We start from the raw sequence: 22,082 nt of genomic DNA on the forward strand, positions 1-22,082 counted from the left end.
CACTGCCACAGCGAACCTTTTGGAAATATAAAGCATGGCAAAAAATAATATGGCCTTATCTTGGGCGATGCTGTATAGGTTAGCCTGCCCTAACTTTGTTCAACAGTTGGTATGACCTGCAGTGTGTTCTACAATCAAATAAGAAAGATAGCTTGAACTTGGCTTCCTGACTTTCAGAGGCCTATATGAACCTGTGATTTATGGAAAATCAACTGATTTTTTTTCCCTAAATTGACACAGATAAAACTCCAAAATAGCCCTTCGAAAGAGGCTTTTAAATCTTGCAAGTGCCACTTCTTACGATATAGAAATATTACATTCTTCAGAGGGAACTGGCTGCTTTACACAAAGTTTGTAGCTCTTTTTGAGAAGCTCAAACACATGCTACAGTTGCAACTTATAATTTTAAAAAATGATTGAGTCTTCTCAAAACTTGACATCATTTCCTGTACAGAAAAATAGAAACACCACACCAAAGAAAAACTCCAAAACAAAAAAACTTGTTAACTATCTGCTTAAATTTACTTAAAAATGAGTCTTAAACATATGGTTAGAATTAAGCAAGTACTTTACTCATTCCCCTGATCAAACATGTAAGTGCATTTGCAAACTGTTGCCTGAGGGAAGTAGAGTGCAGAGTCTTCTGTACAAGACAGTTAAAGGTAAAACAATTAAAGCACAAACAATGAATGTTCATAGGTCTTTAAAGGCTGATACAATTCTAGCTGGGTTTTCACTTCAGTCACCTGTGGCTGAGAGTGTGCTTGGCCAGCTGCTCATGAGATCACATTTTTTTCCCAAGTATAGACTGTAATGGAGGTTAGAGGTGGTATTCCAAACCAGTAATCTCTTTCTTTTGGTGTTTAGTGTAGTTTGTTTGAAGGACTGTGTCTATAAATTAATGAAATTTCTATTCTCAGCAGAGGAAAAAACCTTTGTGAATCCAAAGGATGAGTAAGAGAAGGGAAATAAATTAAAAATACTGCAGTGTCATAGTCAATATACAGCCTTGCGGGATTTTTTGTCTTATCTGGTGGAAAATCAGTAGTGCCTTGTATCTCCTTACTCTGGCTTTCTGGGCCAAGACATAATTGGGGTTGAGCTTTGTGACTACTGCCATGAGTTATATCTTACCCAGAAGTGATTGTCTCAGGAGCACCAGCCCTGGCTTGCATCTCCCCAGCCTTTAGAAGGAATCAGCATACTTTCTACACTCTGAAAGTCTTATAGGATGAATTATCATTGAGAGTGGAAGACTGGTTGGGTGTTTGATAGTTCCTGTCATTTAAACTAATTTTTGTCTTGTATGAACATTTAACAAAAAAGCATATTTAACATCTGGGACCAGGTCGTTTGAAAGGGCAGTTCTTTTCCCTTCTCCTTCTTCGTTGCCATGGTTGCCATCACAGCAGGACTTGGCCTCAGACACAAAATCACTTATGTAAAAGAAAGGCTGTGAAAACTCCTGAGGTTTGAAACTCACTCAAACCCAGTCCCAGTCAGTCCCAGCACATTGACCTTTTGGGCATGTCAGAGGGCCCCTTTGTCACTAGCCCAGACAGGAGTCAGTAGGAAATTGTGCAGGGTGTATGTGGGAACCTGGAGGCTTCTCCACGGTTTCTCCACCAGTAAAGACCCCAAACGTGCCTTCTGCAGGAATTAAAGGCCACCACAAATCTCATCACTTTCTACTCCAGATGCAAGATGCGGTTCTTTAACTTGACAGCTTTACATCAGCACAGAGTGCCATTTAAGAAAAATTCTCAGACTCCACTAACAAGAAAAAAACAAACAAAAAGGTTTTTACTTCACAGACCCTTCCTTCTCTGGGGAGAGACAGAGAGAAGCAGCAAGCCATACGTGCAATTCTTAGTTACACTGCTCAACAGGATAAGGGAATGCAATCAGACAGTAAATGAAGCAGAAATTATATTAAAACAAAAGGTTTTGAACATATTTTTACCTACAGAAGTAGCTGTTGTGTTAATTACTGGACAAAAGGGTGTTTTTTTGCACTACTTTGATTTTTTTACCACTATTTAAAGCCTAATTTTTTATTTATTTTTTTTAACAGAGTGAGCATGTAAGTCAAAACAAATATCTAAATCTGCTTATGACACTGTGCAAATGGCTTCTCTCTTCCCCACTGCATGTCCCAAATGGTGATACCAGAATGCTATGTGATACCTAAGGTGAAGCAAGGAAAAGTAAAACATCGACTAATCCCAATAACTCCTGCTTTTCAATGCTCAACTGAATTCTCTATAGAGGAAACTTGCCTTGATGACTATAACTTACCTCTTCTCGATGTTCTTCCCCAGAGCGCTGAATATACCACCTAATAGAGGCTTGCTGGGATTTAGGAATACATTCCAGAAAAGTTGAATTAAATTCAATACCAAAAATCACCTTTTCATCAGCAGTTTCATGACTAATGCCTGGAAAGCAAACATGGTACAGGAGATTAACCCTGACCTGGTTTTTAAAGCGATGGGAAAATAGCCTGATTCAGAACAGATGCTATAAGAGTGAGTGAATTATAAAAAAGCAAAAGGAAACTTAACTTTTAGCTTAAACTGTAACTATGAGGATTTAGAGGCAACTGATAACCTTCCTTCAGTGCAACTGGTTTTTAAGGAGGTCAATAAAATCTATATCATGAGCTTGCTCCGTTTTAAAGTTGAGGATTTCACCTCTAAGGAATTTAAAATCTGACCTGTATTTTTCCTTTAAGTAACACAGCTATTAAACCCGAGCTAAATCTGCTAAAGGTAGATTGTATGGTCTAGTTTGTTCATCCCAAACACTTTAAAAGACACACAGGGCTAAAGTAAACCGAAGTTTACCTTCCTTCAGTATAATTTGAAATGCTCTGTAGTATGTTTCAGACCAAACACTGTAAGAGCCATGAGCAGATCTGGGCTCCTTTCTTGGCCTTCTGTAAACCTTAGCAAGCATTTTTTAATCTCTGCATCTCCATTTCCCTTTCCAGCCTTATCTGCCTTACCATCAGAATAAAGCCGTTTCTTATGCCCTGCCAATAATAGAAAAGAAGGTGAAAGCAGTGGTGTCTCCTAAATCAAAAGTTAGCTCAACAACAGAAGGAATATAATTTTGGATTGTTTTTTCAATATAATAAGTACCTATACGAGATCTATAGAAACTCAAGCTCTCCGCATTAAATGCTTTTCTTTTATTTCACTGTGCCACTGAGATTTCAGTAGAGCCAAAAAACTTCATGCAGCCAATGAAGTCTCTGGGAGGGAATCTCACACAGTGGAACACTGAATTTAAATAGGTTTGGGGGCCATAGTGTTATTAATTATCACAAACAGCATAATAAGCCCAGAGCCTGGTGTGGCACAGGTCAGCTTTGTGGTTTTATGGCACACAGGGGTCATCCCCAGCTGGATAAAATTTCTGTTGGTGGTTCTACATCAGGGCAAAGGATTAATATCAATTTCTGTGCTAAGTCGTTTTACGTTTGTCTAGTAAAGCCAACTCTTCCAGTATCTCTTCATCCTTCCAGGAAAATGTGGCATTGTCAGCTTTTGTGCTAAGGTTTCTATAACCTTGAGCTTTGCACAGTCTCAGATACCACTATTCGGAGAGCCATGGTAAGCAGCAAGCAAGGAAATTCTGGCTCTTGGGAATGAACAGGAGTTTAGTAGTTGACTTTAATAGAAATGAGATTTTACCCTGACTATTTAGCTATGTCTGCAACCACACATTGTACAGTCAGAGTCCTCTGTACTGTGTAACAGATTTAAGTCTTTGATCCTGTGGCAAGCAGCCTTGATTTCTGCAGTGACTCACACCGAGATCTGTGACAGGCACCCAGCACCACAGTGGCACAGAAATAACCAGAGATCAATGGAAAGTGGTGGTTCGTCCCAAATCAAACGTTCAGCACGGTGATACAGTCAATACTGTTTTGACTGAGCTGTTCATTCTAATAAGCGGCTAGAAGAGCCCCAGACAAACCCACGCTTGGTTTTGAATGCTTTTCATTTATTTTACGCTGCCGCAGAGATTGCCGTGTAACCGCAAGATTTCATACTGACAGTGCTTGCTGTAAGAGAAGTGCTTCAGTTGCCAAAGGAGCAAGACAGACCCTCTGGCATCTGAAAAGAGGGTGTGGGAAAGGGAGGGGGAGGCTGACAGGGAGAGCAGGGGTATGGTTTTGTTAATAAGAAGAGTATTTAAGTAGCTGCAGGGAGGGGAAGGGGCCGGTTTGGAAGCTGGAGCTGGGCCTTGGGACTTGTGTCAAGTGTATGTGGTGGAAGGGGAGAAGATGGCGTGTTCCCTGTTTACCCCTGCAGGATTCCTTGCAGAATTATCTCCCCTGTGTCTGGATGAAATATCACACGTGTCCCGGTAGCTGCTTGTGAGGACTTGTATGACGTTTTTACTTCACGGGCACATCTCCCTCCCCTGGGAGGAGGGAGGATCTGGGGAGGGTTGCCCATAAGGGATGCGAGGGTGCTGTCCTACCCTGGCTGTCCTTTATCATCCCCGGCTCTGCAAATTTAACTGCGGGAGGGGTAATGTGTGTGAAGTGTGGGAAAGGCAATTGCTTTAACGGTGTTATTCTGCCAAGCTCAGCAAGTTTTCACAGACAATCAGAGACCCTTACAGCAAACTCTGCTGTTAGCGTGACAAAAGAGCAAGAAAGGTGCAAAATACTCACTGTCTTCCACATCCCAGCATTGTGCAACAGGGTCTCCATATTTGACATCTTGCCTTCTGGCTCGCCTATGGGAAGAGCATGCAAACTTGTAACACTTCAGGCATAATTGCTGGAATTCAACAACAAAATACAGAGGAGCTCAGCAGATGTGGACTTACATTGCTCCCACCCTACTGCTGACAATTACGGTCTTAACTAAAACCAGCCTCACCCTCAAAGCAGCATGTGGCCTAGAGAGATTTGTACAATTGACATCAAGAGAAGGGCCTGTGATTTAGGAAAACCACTGGGAGGGGAAAGAGTAAAAGGGAGAGAAAAAAATCTGCCTAGAGTAAAGGCTGTGCAATATAGTGACAGAAAGAACTTCCAAACCTGTTTTAGGAGCACAGAGCATGGGGCTCCTGGTGGGGTGGACTGTCTTGGAAACATCTAAAAATACCCTTAATGTTACATGACGTGGAAAAGATCCACGGTACAACAGGTAATATTCAAAATTGGGCTCAGGATCAGCCCAATGTAATATTGACTATTAAATCAACCTTCAAAATGAAGAGAGAAAAGCAGATGTTTTAATTTGGCAACAAACAATTGACAAATCTGATGATCTTTCATCTTTATGGGCAGCAAAAAAACTAGACACGATGTGAGATGATGTGCTTCCTTCCACAACTAACTTGCCTGCTTATCTCTGGGTGTGTCACTTAAACTCACTGTGATTCAGTGTAATTTCAGTGTAATAGCTTTCATTAAAAAAAAAGCAAACTCTTCCTCTGTCGATGATTGCATTTATCTGCCTAGAGCTATGAACAGAAGTTTTTATCGAAATTTTTTAGTAGAAGAACTGGAGACCCAGGGGGAAACTGGTTCCTCCCTCACAGTAGCATCAGAGATAACAGGAGTGGGACCTCCTATGTGCAAAGCAACACCTTGGCAAGAGAGCAGGTTCCCTAGGCTGAGCTGTCCACTGTGGTAAAAGCTGTAGACACACTGGAAGTGCAGGCTGCTACACAGAAGAAAAATATTCAGGTAACAGGTCTACTGGAGGATTCCTAAGGCTAGTCACCTTGTTTTGGAGCCACAGACATTTGGCCTTCCCACCAAATTGCACATCTGTTAAAAAGCATGGACCATCAATCTCCTTGTCCCAGCCCACCTCAGGCTTCAGCAAGCCTCACGTGTCACTAACTTTGCAGTGAGCCTGAACACTTGCTTTTCTCCTTTCATTTATGCTTCTCTGAATTTAGTTTGCTTTGGCTTTGAGGGAAAACACATAAAGTTCCTTGATACCATGACACGATAACCTATGAGTCATTAACTTCAATGGTTTGTCTAATTGCTCAGGTCCCAGCCCTGAAGCCCCTGAGGTAGAAAGTCTCATTCCAGAGCCTGAGCTCAGACTGCAACCTCCGACCCTCACTGCAAGAATTACTCTCAGAAAGGCTTCATCCAAAGGAGAATGAAGAGGCTGTGAAGGACTTTGGCTCAATAAGTGAGTTCAGAGCTCTGGCTAAATCAACCAAAAACTCCAAGAGACACATCCAGCAACTCAGGTACTGTACTACTAGAGTCTGCAGTGTGCTCTTCCTCCATCCCGATTCATGCTGCTGTCCTAGCTGGTGAGTGCAGAAAGTTCAGATGAAGCTTCTGTTACTGTGGAAAAACTGCTCCTGATGCGGTCAAATCACAGTAGTTAAATCTCTGTCTCCCTCTGATGGTTAGATCAGAAATAGAATTGAGGAGAGTGAGCCAAGTAATCTGTGTTAGCTAAATCAGACAGGAGAAGCTTGTTCATTTAGATCAGGGAGTTAAGTGTATTTTATTACTGACTTCTCTGGGATACTATGTGAAACTCCACTTTATAACTATGATGGTGCCCTATGCAAAAGGCAGAAGTCTTAGAGAGGCTCTTGTATCTCGGGCAGAGTCAGCCACAACCAGCTCCATCCGAGCATCTCATGCCTTAAGGCATTCAGCATAGAAAAGAGAAAGTGATGGATTTATTAAGTTAGCTGCAGTAGCCGAGTTATAGTCATGCACACTTAAACAAAGCTACATTGTCTTCACAGCTCTTTGAGCAGGAGTGTGAAACTTAGCCAGAATGACGTGCTAAGTAAAAAAGGCAACACATTCTGATTGGGAACCTCTAAAATGCTTGCAGACTGCAAGATCTTTTACAGCCTCCTATTTTTTTTTCTTACCTTTTAGAAGTGGGGGCATATCTGGAACACGAGTTTCCATCCCAGGCACAGTATGGGTCTCTGGCAAGGCAGCAGTCTGCACAAGCCTTCCCATACGTGTGACATCTGTGCAGAGAGAGCTGAACCAATCCATCCCTGGAACCAATGTACAATTGTTGCTGCAAATCAGGCAAAGCGAATGAATTAGGAGTGTTCTCCAAGTAGCCCGTTTAAAAAGTTCCCTTCTTCAGTACCACACTTGTAGACTCTTAACCTTATCCCAGATTTTACAAAACAAGGGAGAATTCCTCCTTTGCCATAAAATGTTTCTCAGGGCTCAGTGTGAACTGGTCAGTCCCCATCCATCCCTGCCAACAAGGCAGAGAGGGAGGGGGACTGCAGTCCTGGAAAGACACCAGCACTCAACACCCTTACACCTTTAGATTTGTGCTGTAAAAAAACATAAGAAGCAAATCGCAGAAAGAATGGTTTACTAACACATTTAAAAAGTAGTGGCTGGATAGCCATTGCACTAAGAATCTGGGAACTAGGGATGACCTTGTGTGAATAAAATTTCATCTTCTGCTTCTGACCCTTAGGTAGGATGGGGATAATATTACTCTCCTCTCCCCAACTTGTGAGTAGACTGCCTGTTGAGACAAGGGTGGTCCAAGTGCTTGCTGTTGAGCTGGAGCTGGCTCATGCAATGCTTCCAGCTGGCCTGCCACCTTTTTTCAGGGGAGATGGGACCCAGCTGTGCTGTGCGTGCCTGAACAGCAAAATACACCCTCCAGTGTGAGGGAGGCATGTTGTGCCGGAGCTGCTCTGGCCACTTCTGCAGGGCAGAGAGGGATGGCTCTGGTGTCACACTGCCTCCCGAACATGCATGTACCCATCATAGAGCTCGGAGCTGCCGTAAAACCATTTCCCGTCAGCAGATTCCCAACTGGGACCATCCCCTGTGCTGCCAGGATTGGACCACCCAGATTTAGACTGCAGTTTTAGAGGAGGGGGACTGGTTTTCCGTTGTGTGCAAGCAACTTTAAGCATAGTGAGGCCCTGATCTCTCTCGACTACTAATAAAAATAACAACAATAATAGTAATAGTAATTTATTACTAGATTGTAAAGAGACAAGTATTTCTAGTTCTGGAAAATGAATGTGCATTTGTGACTTCATTCACAAATCTCACTACCATATGACTAAAGATTTGTTTCCATGAATAATTACCTGCTCAGGTACCCAAATTACTGTTTGTAAGCAAATGTGAATTAGGCAGGCAAACAAGTTCAAACATATCTCCTTCTTTCCAGATACATTTTAAGAGTCATTCATGGAAAGCCTGGCTAGTAAGTAACAGGCGTCACTTGAAAATAACAAGCTAAGTGTTCACTGTACCTTGCGTCCTGCAGTAATTAAATGAGCTTGTGATTACCTGCTTCTGAGAAATCTCCATGGTTGAGATAAATGAAGGATGCTGAAAAACAAATTAGTAAAGTGCATTAGTTTACACATTCCCTGTTCTTAATGAAAAAGAGAATGGAACTTAACATTAAAAAAGCAAATAAAATTATAGATCTATTTGTTTGGTTTAAACAAATATTAAAAAAAAATACAGAAAGCACAAAATTCATGCTTCCAAAAATAGCTCCCATAAATTCTCCCTGCTGCTTATCAGGTAACTGACTTTAATTCTTAGAGTTCTCAATCTGTCCCATCTTGGAGACTGGCAATGAGCCTTCACATCAACCTAAGTTCTTCATAAGCACTATTTGAAAGGCTTAGATGACATTTGAGGGATATACAGGCAAATCCTCTGCACAAGGATGTATTTCGCTGCTATGAGAAACAGTGAAATTTTTGCCAGTGACCAATGTAAGAACAGGGCAAAGCTCGGAGTATTATCTATTGCCTAGTAGAAGACGATTGACCTAAGCCTATTGTTTAATGTTAATGCAGTTTGAGGAAATAAGGGATGTTTTTTCAGCCCTTTACCCCCTTCAATTTTCTGGGTTCAAAAACATAAAGGTAACAGTTATAAATGTTACCAATAAAAACATGAAGGAATGTCTGCTGAGCAGGAAAAAAATAACCTTTTTCTGTTTTAAATATGATATGGTACATTTGCCCTTGACGTTATGTTTTAAGAATGAAGCAAATAGGTGCACACACTGAAACTGCTGATTACTTGGCAGGCCATGAGTAATCTTGAAATTTTCAAAGTGATATTTATAATTGGTGTCCAAGATAGTGAGAAGAAGACATGGAAATCTTTTAAATCAAAGTTTCATCATACACATGACATATCAAAAGGCATATGGAGAAATATACTCTTTGAGATAATTGTTAAAGATCCTGTCCTTATGCTTGGAAAACACAGTCTCTAAGTCACAAAGTAGTTTATTTAGTGTGGACAAAAATTCTGACTAAGACCTCGTACTGCACATAGGACAGAAGATGTGTGAGAAAGTAATCAAAATGCTAGGGATGCACACAAACTTTGACAAAAAAGCAAGGTGAAAACTGAAGAAGAGCTATACAGGATGAGAAGAAAGCAAAGTTAGAATGCAAAGAATAAAAAAGAAACTACTAAATGGAAAAGAAAATCAGTAGAGGAGACACAGGTCTCCATTTTCCTCTGTAATGCTATGTCAACATCAGGACCCTCACCAGCGAGAGGCTAATCAGAAATTGTGTCCGTGCAACAGAAAGGAGGTTTGGGCTTTTTACAAGCACTATTTATGAAGCTCCATTGGTGTTAGAAGGCTCCAGTTACTTTTTTTCTTTATCTCTAATCCAGAATAACCAAATCAAAATGGTCCAAAACATTGAGTCAGCCTTCACCAATAAATTAAAACATATTGATAATAAAAACTAACTTTGTTTTATTTTCTTTGTTTTCGATTCCTAAAGTTGTTAAAGAATTTCTCTGCATCTGTGGAATTTTGTTTGTTTGTTTATTTGTTTTAAAAAAAACTTTCAGTACTAAGAATAGTCCCAAAGTTGAGACAATAGAAAAATTGGCATTAAAATAAAATACTACTAATAAAAATGTTTGGGCTCATAAAAAGATTTCAAACTAGAACAGGATAAACGAGACTTTCTGTGAGTTTGAAAAATCATGGTCTGTTTGGTTTTGGACTTTTTTCAATTGGCTTACCCAACGAATACCAAGGCACTTAAAAATTTACATAGTGTCCCTCTGGAAACTTGAACTAGTTCCAGTAAACAAACAGCCAGACAGACAAAGCCGGTTTGGGCCTTAAAGTCCCCTGAATAATATTTAATTGATGTTGTGGCTGTTAATGCTTACCTTGAATATCTGCAGCTCCTCCAGCACCACCTCCTCCTTAGTCCACTTCTCCTTTGTGATACTCACAACTTTCAGGACTGTGCCTATGTCTGAAACAAATGTTCATCATGTAAAATCCACAGTGGTGTTTCAGTACGTATGCACCACTCCATTTCTTACTTCATAGCACCTTGATATCAGATTCTTTTTTTAAAAAAAATAAAAACAAACAAGGGGTGCTGTAAAATTAGGTTACAAAGTAAAAATAAAACCTAAAAACTTAGCCCTGAAGATGAAGCTAAAGCATCAAGGATGTAGCCTTTAAACAACATCTATCCCTATGTGCATCTGTTGCTATCTACATAACCCTATACAATACTTTTAGAGTTTTACTGTATGGCTGAGCCAACACAATTGTAGGCTGCTCCTGGCAGGGAAGGTCTAACTCTCGTGCTACACAAGCACATATGTGCACACAAACACAGACAAGCACATCCATGCTGCCAGCTAGAAGTTTCTGCACATTTCCTTGAGCCAGAATTGAGACCCATCTGATCCCAATGAGATCCAGCTTAGGGGACTAAATTGGCAGAAAATTATCTCTTCTTTTTTACAGAATTAGTTTTCATCCAATATAGCACCTTCATCAGAAGTAGTTTTGATTTTAATGTAGGGAGTTAAGAAATGCAGTTTTTTTCATTTATCTTTTCATTTCAGGGAAATTTTTGAACAAAATCTCCAATTGATTATGACATAAATCACTTCTTTGGAGTTATCTGGAGAATTTTTTAAAGTTAAATCTGTTCACTGATTTCATTCTGAGTTTCTGCTTGGGGAAAAAAAAGCTGTTTATTTCGTCTCAGACCATTACACATCAGTGAATACTGAATGGTCTTAAAAAGAACCCTTAAAACCGTTCAAGGGAAGTGGGCTGGGTGCTGGGATGTGCAGAGTGGAAATGACACAGCGCAGCTGAGTCCTGGGCACTATGCATAGTATTAAAATGATGAAAAATTATATACTATAATGGAAAGAATGAGATTTTCATCCTTGTTTTCCCAAAATACTGAAGATCATATTACTAATCAAAGCCAAAAGTATTTCAGTTTACCTTATGTATTAGAGATTTTGTTTGTTTGTTTGAGTGACACAATTGCCAAAGCCTGCACATGTACAAGTTAGTTGTATATATTCGAACATATAATAAGCTTCTGATCTGCTGCTCAAAATCTCCTGGGTTTCTTGGTACATCTGTATTCAGTCTCTCTGTATAATATTTGAAATATTACCTTCGAGTTTATTTTTTTCCATAGTACTAGTTTAGAGGATAAAATAGAACAAAAACATGTGCTTCTGGAAAAGAAAACTCACTTTTAGGGAAAGCCCTGCAGAGAGAGAGATCTGCATATTATGCAGTGCCACCTAGTGACTGTATGGTAGATGCTGGCTTTGTCACCTCTAAACCAGACAGTTTATTCTGAAAGAATTAGCATCATTGCTGGGTAGTAACAGTTAACCTGGGAGTATTCGAGTTGCTGGTCTCTCAAAATTATTTTTTTTCCAATGACAAATTTTATAGTAGAGGATAGCAAACATTTGAAAGCACCTCTATAATCACTAAAAAAATATTTTTTGCATTTTAGCTAGTGAACACACCTTTTCGGACAGCTAAAGTTTTAAATTACTTTTCCTCACTATTTTCACAGGAAAAGTAAGTTTTAGTGAGTATTCGCAAATCCTCAGCATCTCACAGCTTGGAAATGTGTTCCCTTTCCTCCTCTGGTGACTATATTAAAGATTGCATTCAGAAAGCAGTAAGGATTTTCTGTCATCTTCACTAAAGCTTGTTCCCAGCCTTCTGAGGGAGCAGGAGAGCACTTTAATGCTCTTTTTTACGAAACTGTGCTTTTCCATGTGACACCGCTGTACGTGACTTGGGGGGATCATAGAGGGACTCTCACACCTTTTATGGAAGACAAGAGTTGTGAAAGGGATTGAGCTGAAAGGTATAAATGGTCCATGAGAGAGGCTATCTTGGGACTCGTGTGTGTGATAACGTAGCTGTGAAGCTCCTGAAGGCTGAAACAACCCACTCTTTATACAAGGCAATGCTCTGTGGCAATTCACTCCTTACCCCAAGTCACTTCAGAATATCCATATCTCTCAAATGACATTCGATGACATCAGATTTGCTTATAGGCCAGATAAAATGCTGTGCAATGCAATACTACTGGGGTAGGATTCAAACAGAAATCTGAATTTCCCTGCAGCTCATGGCAGTAGCTCATCCACTGCCTTTGGATGAATCTTGTCACCTCCGTGTACCTTAGTTTCAACTGCTGTGAGATGGGGATGATGGCAATGACCTCTTTATTACAGCATTCAGATCTACCAGTGAGAAGTGCTTTATAAGACCTGTTACTAGTGAGAGAATGCCAAACTGTGGGTTAAGAACAAGAAATTCTAGTGGAGTAAGACTGTGGATAATTACTTCTGAAATCTTATAAATACATATGTTAATTTTTCTTAGCATACCATGCTGTTGGGTGCTTCATCCAGTGATCCTAAATTTAATTACTATGGTAAAACTAGACTGTTTCCTTAAGGCATACAACTATCATAAAAATGTAAATAGATACATAATTATTCTTAGAAAAACTGCAAAGCGGGTCTCTTCCCTGACAGAGTAGTTTACCTCTCTCTGTTCAATCCTGGTCTTCTTGTTTGGAGCTATTCATGTTGCTAAGTAATATCTTTAGAAGTGTTTAAGTGGAATTGTTGCCTTGGGCTCAATTTTAAATCTTTCTTAGCTGTTCAATGTCACATGAGATTTAATGCTGAAGCTCCATGTCACTTCTGATAACAGGAACTACTCCTTGGAGTTATTACAGTTAATTTTTTTTTTTCTTTTAGTTGACTATTGCTGTGCTACCAGCAGGAACTGGAGCCAGACGTGTAATGTAAAGACAGGTACTGAATGGTACTTGGAGGGTAAGAAAGTCCAGGCACTCTGACCCTTAACTGGTTTATCATCTAGGGACCTGGAGCCAGTAAAAAAAACAACAGTAGCAATCTTTTGAGCTGTCAAATTAATCTACTCTTAGCATTTGCATGAAGACCTGGCACAGAATCAAGAGCATCTAAATGCTTCCCAAAGCTGCATGCATAGGAAAAAGATACTAATCAACAGGTTTATTCAGGACCTTCTGGAGTAAAAGTGGATGTGATTTGTGCAGAATGACAGTGGAAGTCCTCTCTCATACCTGTTCCTAGGAAAATAACATCATATTGCCCATCCTCTGCCATGACGTGATCCACCACAATCTGAGTCAGACGATAGTCCACATTGATTCGAGTGAATACTGGTCCTCCCATCACTGGGTAAACGGATTTATACATCAGTGGATGGCGTTTAATGAAGCTAATGACTTCATCGGGAAAGTCTCTGGTGGACTTTATGAGAGGATCATAGGTTTTGCTTGGACACTAAATGGAAGAGAAGGAATAAGGAGATGAGAGGAATATTAGGAAAGAAGGACAAGAAATCTGCAGGTTTCTTTGTGCAGTTGGAAAGCTGCCTGGTCCAGGTCACCTGTATCAGTTTGTAAAGCACATATGCCAGTGGCTGATAATTAGATTTATAATTCAAAAAGCTCAATGTTGACTAGAAACCGTGGGAGCACACTGGTGATGTACGCCCCTCTGGTACTTCAAAGGGTCATTTGCTCCCTCATTTCTTCACTCTCGCCTCTTCTCTTTTCATTTTTACCTCTCTTCAAAAGCTTTTCCTCTTCATCTTAATTTTCTTTATCCTGCTCCCACTTATTCTCCTTTATCTTTTAAAACCACCCAAAACTTGTTAATTTGTTTCATCTCACTCTTTTGTACTACTACTCAGAATTATAAATCTTCTATTCCTGCTAGTTATATGCCCAAACCTGCAAATACATATGTATGCAAGCTTTGAAGAAAAAAATTTATAGGCTTTTCTTCTTTCTCAGTCAGTGATTTTTGTTACCTAAATTAAAACTCAGAGGGGAGATGAAGTTCCTTAGCTTCTCTAAGATACTCAGGAAAATATGACAGTATTAGAAAAGAGAAGTTGTCTGTCTGATGTTGGATAATATATGAATTAAATAATATATATTGCATTTATATATTTGTAAACACAAACTACTAGAAGCTACACAAATATTATGAGTTTTATCATCAAATAGTCTTTAAGAACATAACCAAGAACCTTTTTGTTTCTTCATGTAGCAGTATGCTTGAAAAGAGTATAAGACATGCCTTAATATTCATACTATCAGCAATAGTGGAAATGTATTATTATCATTAACATTTAAGCAGTACATTCAGTACTGCGATCTGCTTTGAACTTTTTTTAAATCATATATTGGAAACAGTAAAATTTTGCCATACACAATCTAATAGTATAGGAAAATATCTATTTTTTCTTTAAATATTTAGAAACTGCTTGTATATAATACCATAACAGAAGTCATTAGTATAGGCTACTTTGGAAATCTGGTCTTCTGAATAAATCACAAATTCAGTCTAAATTCAAGTAGAAATCAAGTTTTCTGTGAGAACGCTTGTGAAGCCAGCAAGAAATCAGGTTGCTCAGTAATTTTTCTCACCCCAGAGCAACACTCGGTCACCATTACCTCATTTTTCGAAAGCATTGCTCTAAAACCATCGAAATACTCATGATGGGCTCAGTACATCTGTATTGAATTTCATCTCCTCGTTCTCTGCCCCACTCACAGGCGCCTTATCACGTTGGATATTTTAAAAAGACAAGGAAATCAAGTCTTGAGTGAAGGCGACCTGTCACACTGTCTAGCTTTCATTTCAAGGCACAGGTACCAACACGCCGTTAAATTTGCTACATGCTGCACAGACTACTGCGGGTATTAGAGTAACGGCCCTTCAACAGCAAGTCTAGAGTGCCCTCCGGTGGCTGCAATAGGATAATCGCAAGTATTTAAAGTGCAGGATCTTCTCCCATACCAAATTTTTTCCACATTTTGTATTTCTGCTCTTCTTATCGAGGCTGAGTTTCTGCCCTGTTGATGCAGTGAACCAGAATTGGGCAAGACCTCACCATCATGCCCTGATGTTACGCAAAGTTAGACTAACGGCTTGGTTTCTCTTGACTCATAGAATCATAGAATCATGGATTGGAAAACACCTCTAAGATCATCAAGTCCAACCATCCACCCAGCACCACCATGACTACTAAACAATGTCCCAAAGTGCCACATCTACATGTTTTTTGAACACCTCCAGGGATGGGGACTCCACCACCTCCCTGGGCAGCCTGTTCCAATGCCTGACCACTCTTTCAGGAAAGAAATTTTTCCTAATATCTAATCTAAACCTCCCCTGGCACAACTTGAGGCCATTGCCTCTTATCCTATCACTAGTTACTTGGGAGAAGAGACCAAAACCTGCCTCACTACAGCCTCTTTTCAGGTAGTTGTAGAGAGCAATAGGGTCTCCCCTCAGACGATCCCTGTAGCTCATTGTTTCTCAGAAGTGACTTTCTTCACTCATTCACATAGCTGAAACTCCTGCCCAGGCTCACGGCTCAGCTGCTGCAGCATCCTTTTCTCTGGCTTTGAACAGCACAGTCTCATCCTCTTCTCATCCAGACAACTGCTACAGCGATCACGCCCTCAGACACTTCCCCAGTGTCGCTTATTTACTGCTGGGTCTGGCTCCCACCTTTACTAGATCCATACTGACAAACTGATGAATTCAGCTGTTTCTTTGGCTTGCACAAAGTAAGTTTGTTCTCATAGATCTTGCCTGATGACCACCCACAAACCCATCTCCTCAGCCTCCCTCAATTTTTTCCCTTTCTGTGCCTTTCACGGTGAGCCCAGGAACATACTTACAAGGTCTGTTATGTTGGTGACCCATCATCTGTATGCTCACCAATCTCTGCTTTCCTTCCCATGGCTGTTTGTATATCTTTTCTGTCCCTTGTTGTACATTCAGTCTCCAATCTGAGTCTGAGAAAGCTTCTCTTTTGAATCTGGAGGCATCTACATGTGTTATTGGGACACTACAAATCCTGGATAATAATAAGATCAACGGGAAATACTATTCCAGTTGATGACACCCTTTTGCATACAAACTGTCTTTTTTAACACTGTTTTTGACTAAGTAATCCCTGTGTTTCCTGCCAGGTGGAGCCATAACACAGTCTGTAAAGAAAGAAATGTGATTAAATCATGCCTTTGTAGTCTGCCAGGACAAAGCTCTACATTCCTCCTTCAGGGCTAATTTCGGCAGAGGAGACCTTAGTCTGCATTCCCGTATCTCCAGTTTGACATGTGCTTTATCTATGGTGCCTGTTAAGGGCTTGCTGTTAGGATCTGTTCCACTGTGTAAGGTTTGGCACTGTCCAAAACATTTGCATTAGGGCCAATACACACAGAGCCAAGGGCTGAATGCATCCCTCCGCCATTGCTGTCAAATTCCCTTCTCATGGCTGCACAACAGCATCCACTAGCAGTGAGTCCGTCCCTGTGGGCTCAGGACCAGCCTGGACCCTTTTCTCCCTTGAATTTTCACTGTCCCTTCTCTGTCTGGGCTGAGGGATGCACACAGCTGAAAAGGGAATGTAGCTTCCACCCAGTGGGTACAGGTATTGCACACCCATGCCTAAGTATGAATTCTTTATGCAGTAAATATGGCTAACACCATGCAGAATTATTCTCATCTTATCCAATTCTGTGTGAACATGCACCTGTATAAATACCCTAAATGCAAAGATAATAACAACTAGTTAAAAAAAAAAATTCTGGTTGAGGATAAGACATTCAAAAGTATCAGAGATTACCTGTATATTCAGAAACAAAACAGGCCAGTGAAGCACAGACCAGCTGGTGTTCTACACCCACAGCTACGACCACATCTGAAATGCCTGCTGGGGACAGCTCCTGATCTGCCTTAGACCCCAAACACTGCCACAGCACAGTACCTGTCGGAGCATGCCTAAACCATGGCAAAGCCTGTACTAGCATTAAACAGTACAGTGACTACAGGTCTGCACTTGAATCTGACCTCTGGTTTCACTTAGCAAAGACGTAGTCTGAGTGATTTAAGAGACTACAGTCTATTTCCAGTTCTTGTTTGGACTGATTTTTTGTGGCTATCTAGAGACATAATGGATTTTGTGCAAGTGCCTGCTTGCTTAGCATTTTTTCAATCCATAAGACTGAAGTCTGTGCATCCTCATCTTCATAAAGGCTCTGAAATTGCTTACTGAAAATAGGGCTTAGGCTCCTGAATCACCTACTAGATTTTGAAAATTTCTCCACGAAAAGTAAACCTGTAACAATTTGAATTAAGATATATCCCATCACATATTAAATCATTTTTATTCAAAATACAATTTAATGTATGGCTGTGAAAGAACGGACAAGAAAACAGAGACTGGTTTGTATTGTGGTCCTGTGATAACTGCTCAAAGGACATCCCTTGAATATAGAGTTGAATACAAGTAAAAAAGAAGAAGAGTAAAGTCCTCTTGAAAAAAAATAGTTGAAGTGGAAACATATATTTCAGTGAGTTATCACTAGGGGGTTTTTCTAGTATTTCTGTAAGAAGTTCAACCTCTGACTTGCTGAGTATGATCTTCCAAATTCTGCTTTCTACTGTGCTTTCGCAAATTAAAGTCTTTTCAAGGTAACACCCTTGAGGTGGCCTGTAATCAACTTGGTTTCTGGAGATAACAGTATCAGTTAAATAATTTCACAAAGAAATATACGCTTTTGTATTATATAGCAAAAAAGACTACAGAAAGGGTGGGACAAAATAAAAAGACAATTTAGATTTTGACTTTGGAGTAAAAAAGTAAAGAAAATCTTAATACAGGAGAAATGATTCAGACAGTGCAATAACTACACAGAAACCAATTCATGTGTACACTTGCTATACAAGCATTAGCTCAGGAATGAACATTTCTCCTCACCTTTAGAACAAGCAGGATCTAAGTCTTTGCCACTTGTACCAGAATCACACCTCAAAAACCCTATTGATTTCAAAAGCATTTTTCTCTTTGCAGGGGCTGAGCCAAAGTTTGTTGGACTCAGTAAATAGAAACACATGTGCTTTAATTGCATTTGGATCAAAATTTTGCACCAATTTATTTTATATAGGATGAGAAACCAATTCGCTTCTTCAATTCCCCAACTATGCAATAACTCTCTTCCCCCTCACTATGTACTAGAGGTTGATTTTCCCTTATCTGTGCATTTTCTGTGGTTCATGCTCTCACTCACTACTCTGAGTTAGCCCGCATCTTTTGGAATTTCACTGATCGCTCACCTACTCACAGCTCTATCCCAGAAGTCCATTTCTATGTGAAAAATGGGAGTAGCCCCCTGGGTCTTCAACAGGTCCTATTTTTTGTTGCCAAAAATGCATCAACAGAGGAAGATGAGAGCAGTGACATCACTTGCTAAAATCCACTAGGATAAAAAGTCTACTGATATGCAACTATAAAGTTATTACAGCAATCCCAAAGGCCCAAACCCTACCATGCATGATACAGGGAAATCTTTGCCAGCTTGCACAGTTAATTTACTAGAAACAAGGACTAAGGGTCTGATGCAAAGGTCCGCTTGAGTAAACAGTGCCTCTTCCAATTATTTCAGTGGGCTTTGGATCCCATCCTAAGACAGCATGACCACCAAGAACAGCTGGGCAGGTGTGATCCTGTTATGCTTGGCCAAGGGAGCTGTGTCCAGAGTCATCACTCAGTGTGGCATGATGGATGGAACGGGGGAACGAAAAATTCATTTCAGTCACCCTTTGGCAAAGTCCTCAGACAGCTGTTTAAATTTGTGTCCACCCATTGCTGCAGAACAATTCCTGTAGGCTTGTGCTTCCTCTCCTAACAATCAATAGGATGTATGAAGATAAAGGTAGCATGGCCAAGTGGGTGAGTGAAGCAGCCTTTCACCTCTGAAAATGTGATTTTACATCCTGTTGCTTGTCTCGTGATAATGATATCGGTGTTCTCTTCCCAGTTCACAGAGGACATTTATTCACATCATCAGCACCAGATGCTGTCTCAGATATGTGACGTCTCCCACTGGAGACAATAAGAGATTTACATTTATATCAAATGTCACAGGAGTAGATTGTCAGGGTTGTTTCATGTAGACTACAAGAGAATGTGGCTCCATAAAAGTTCTTATAACACCATCATTGTCCTCTCGGCACCTTCTGCTTTTGCAACAGTGTGGGATTCATCTCACCTGACCTAGATTCTTATCTTGGCTGTGTCTGAACTGCAGAGAGGAGGTGCCTATCTCTTTCTTTCTGATAAAAAAGTCTAAACAATTAGCTCAGACTTGATACTTTTCTTCTAGACAGCTGACATCAAGAGAAACGGATCACATTAAATTAGTAAAATCAGCACTGTTAGATAAGAATACTGCAAGAAACGTCTTCACCATATAATTTATTCTTCTGAGGTTGCTTAGGTCTTCATTGCCAGGAATGATAACTTGACACAAGTATATATGTTAAGAAATCAAAATTAAACAAAACAACAAAAAAAGAAAAAAAACAACAGAAACAGAGTTGGAAGTGCTAAGGATATCTCTCTTCAACTGCTGTATAAACTCTCTGGCACAAAACTTTTAAAAAATCGATTCAACAGTTACTTAAAATATTTCCAGTGCCTTCTGCGTGACTTTGATTTGACAACAATCACCCTGGACTAAGCCCTGATCCCAGATAATCATGAAGCCTTTTATTCCCTCACCTTTTATTTGTATCCAGATATAACCAGGACGTGGCAAATTAAGGCTAATCTTTCTAAAATAAAAGCAAATAGTCACTAACTTAGCAACACCCCACAAATGTAAGCTTTTCTCTTTTTTCCGCTTGTCTTATTAAATTTGCAGCTTAGCAGAGTGCTGGATATGTAGATCTCGCACAAAGACATACAGTGTGACTGTGTTAACATGATGTGGGAACCCTGGCCAAGATTTTAAAAAGCTGGTGCCAGAAGTTAGGCTCCTGAATATACGTCCAATTTGCCAAAATGCATAGTGCTTCACAACATCCAGTGAAGTCAGTAAGAGCTGCTGGATCTAACACCTATTAAAATTGTGACAATTATTTGGTAACCTAGCTATAAGGTATGTGAAAAAACATCCTTTACGTTTAATGATGCATCTTTAGTTCAGCAGTGCGGTTGTCTCATGACAGTTTTAAAACAGAATGCTGTTGCCTGTGAGCTTCAAAAGGGTTTCTATTTCAAGTGTCATGAAAATCTCAGTTTAAAAGCAGCTTGTCACCTTGAGCCTTAGACCCACTTAAGAATGAGACTCAGACACCCATAGGCTTGATACACAACAAGGACTTGATAATTTTGAATGCAGTAGGCATCTGCTTGGCGGATTTCACAGTCTCCAGGCTGGGTTATTTTATGCATTTCACAAGAAGAACTAAGCACCACACCAGCAAGTCACTCTCTTGGGAGCATATGAAGTAGCCAGTGTGAAATATTGAGAAGTGAAATATTCCTTAAATCTCTTCCATATCAGGGAATTAGATGTCTTAGTCTGGGCTTCCCTCCTAGGGCAGGTGACCCTCCATTCCAGGTGCATGGACCAGAGCCATCCTGGGGGCTCCTCTCGCATTCCTGTTAAAGGTGTTTCACTTTTTATGGGATAACTACCTCTCAGCTTAGCCCAAAGTAGCAAGAATGTTGCTCATATGTTAACCAGAAAGGGTTTTCCTCTGAAAAGCTCTCTGTTTCATGTTTAGTACAGTAGGAACTAAAGCACCAGACTTTCCATCACAGGAAATGAATTAACCACATGGTCTTTTTCTCTCAAGGTCTCAGTGAAAGAATATTTAACTAGCATGGAGATATGGCCTTGTAGTCAGCGTTTTCCTACGACGTAAAGTCTTCCAAGCTCTAAATAAGTTCCTTTATCAGTGATCCATCAAGCAAAAAGCAAATGAGCAGAAGAACTACCTTCAACTAATCACTTCTGTGTTAAATGGGGACCTGCCACACACCCAACACATTGAATCTTCTTTGTAGAGTTTATAAAGAAATGCAAAGTCTGAGTGCTGAGGGGTTAAGATGTAACACTGACGACTGGTGTGAGCTCCCAAGATACCTAAAAGTGCATTAGCAAATGGGGTACTTATAAATTTATGGTCTTCTGTGGATTAGGTGACTCTCAGGGCTTAGGCATGTAAGTGCCTTTGGAGATTCAACCATCAGCCATTCTGAAGATGAAACTTGGGTTCCCGAGTGGCCTAAATAACATGTGGCTTCTTCTCTGTAGTCTGATCAGAGCTGCACAATACATTTTGCATTTGGACATGCCTGCAAAAAATTGTAGTGCTCCTCTACAGGATGGATGGGTTGTGCCAGAAGGACTGGACACTCATCAGGGACACTTTCACACTAACATTGCAGCTACTCAAACCAAGCCTGGAACAGGGCAGGGGAGAGGAGAATGAGTCAGGTTCTGCAGAAGGCAAACAAACAGTGCAAATTTTAAATGGAATCAACCTCACTCCACCACCACCACAAAAAGCACAACGCAAACAAGTTAAAAAATCCTTACAAATAGATTGAAGTGTTCATTTTCTTTTAAGAAAGACTTTGCAACCCACTGGATGTGCAAGATTAGTTCTATGCTGTTCCAGTGTTTATCTTGAGCAGTTTGTATTGCTTTTCTATTTAACACACCTGTGTTGTTGATAGAAAAGGCTGACATAAGAGAGCATTAATCTGAGGAGAACTGGGCTGAGACCAGCTAGGTGGGTGAACTTGACTTTGACGGTGGCACTTTGCATTTCTCTGTTGACCTCTGCAAGCGGGGAAGGTGTCTGAGCTCATAGCATTTCGGAAGGCTTCTATGAATTGAGA

General features: G+C 40.3%; 1 protein-coding gene across 3 annotated transcripts in view; it reads right to left on the reverse strand.

The window, feature by feature from the left end:
• The window catches only part of SEMA3D (semaphorin 3D), a 151,915-nt gene that overhangs the window by 14,989 nt on the left and 114,844 nt on the right, over nucleotides 1-22,082 (reverse strand). For all 3 annotated transcript variants that reach the window (XM_075427988.1, XM_075427987.1, XM_075427989.1), the window contains exons 12-17: nucleotides 13,423-13,645; nucleotides 10,181-10,269; nucleotides 8,303-8,344; nucleotides 6,889-7,046; nucleotides 4,691-4,755; nucleotides 2,299-2,438 (exon numbers count right to left, since the gene is read on the reverse strand). In XM_075427988.1, coding sequence (XP_075284103.1) covers nucleotides 2,299-2,438; nucleotides 4,691-4,755; nucleotides 6,889-7,046; nucleotides 8,303-8,344; nucleotides 10,181-10,269; nucleotides 13,423-13,645 — 717 coding nt within the window. The remainder of the gene's footprint in view (nucleotides 1-2,298; nucleotides 2,439-4,690; nucleotides 4,756-6,888; nucleotides 7,047-8,302; nucleotides 8,345-10,180; nucleotides 10,270-13,422; nucleotides 13,646-22,082) is intronic.

The sequence above is a fragment of the Opisthocomus hoazin genome, chromosome 8 (assembly GCF_030867145.1).
Source record: "Opisthocomus hoazin isolate bOpiHoa1 chromosome 8, bOpiHoa1.hap1, whole genome shotgun sequence".
NCBI lineage: Eukaryota > Metazoa > Chordata > Aves > Opisthocomiformes > Opisthocomidae > Opisthocomus > Opisthocomus hoazin.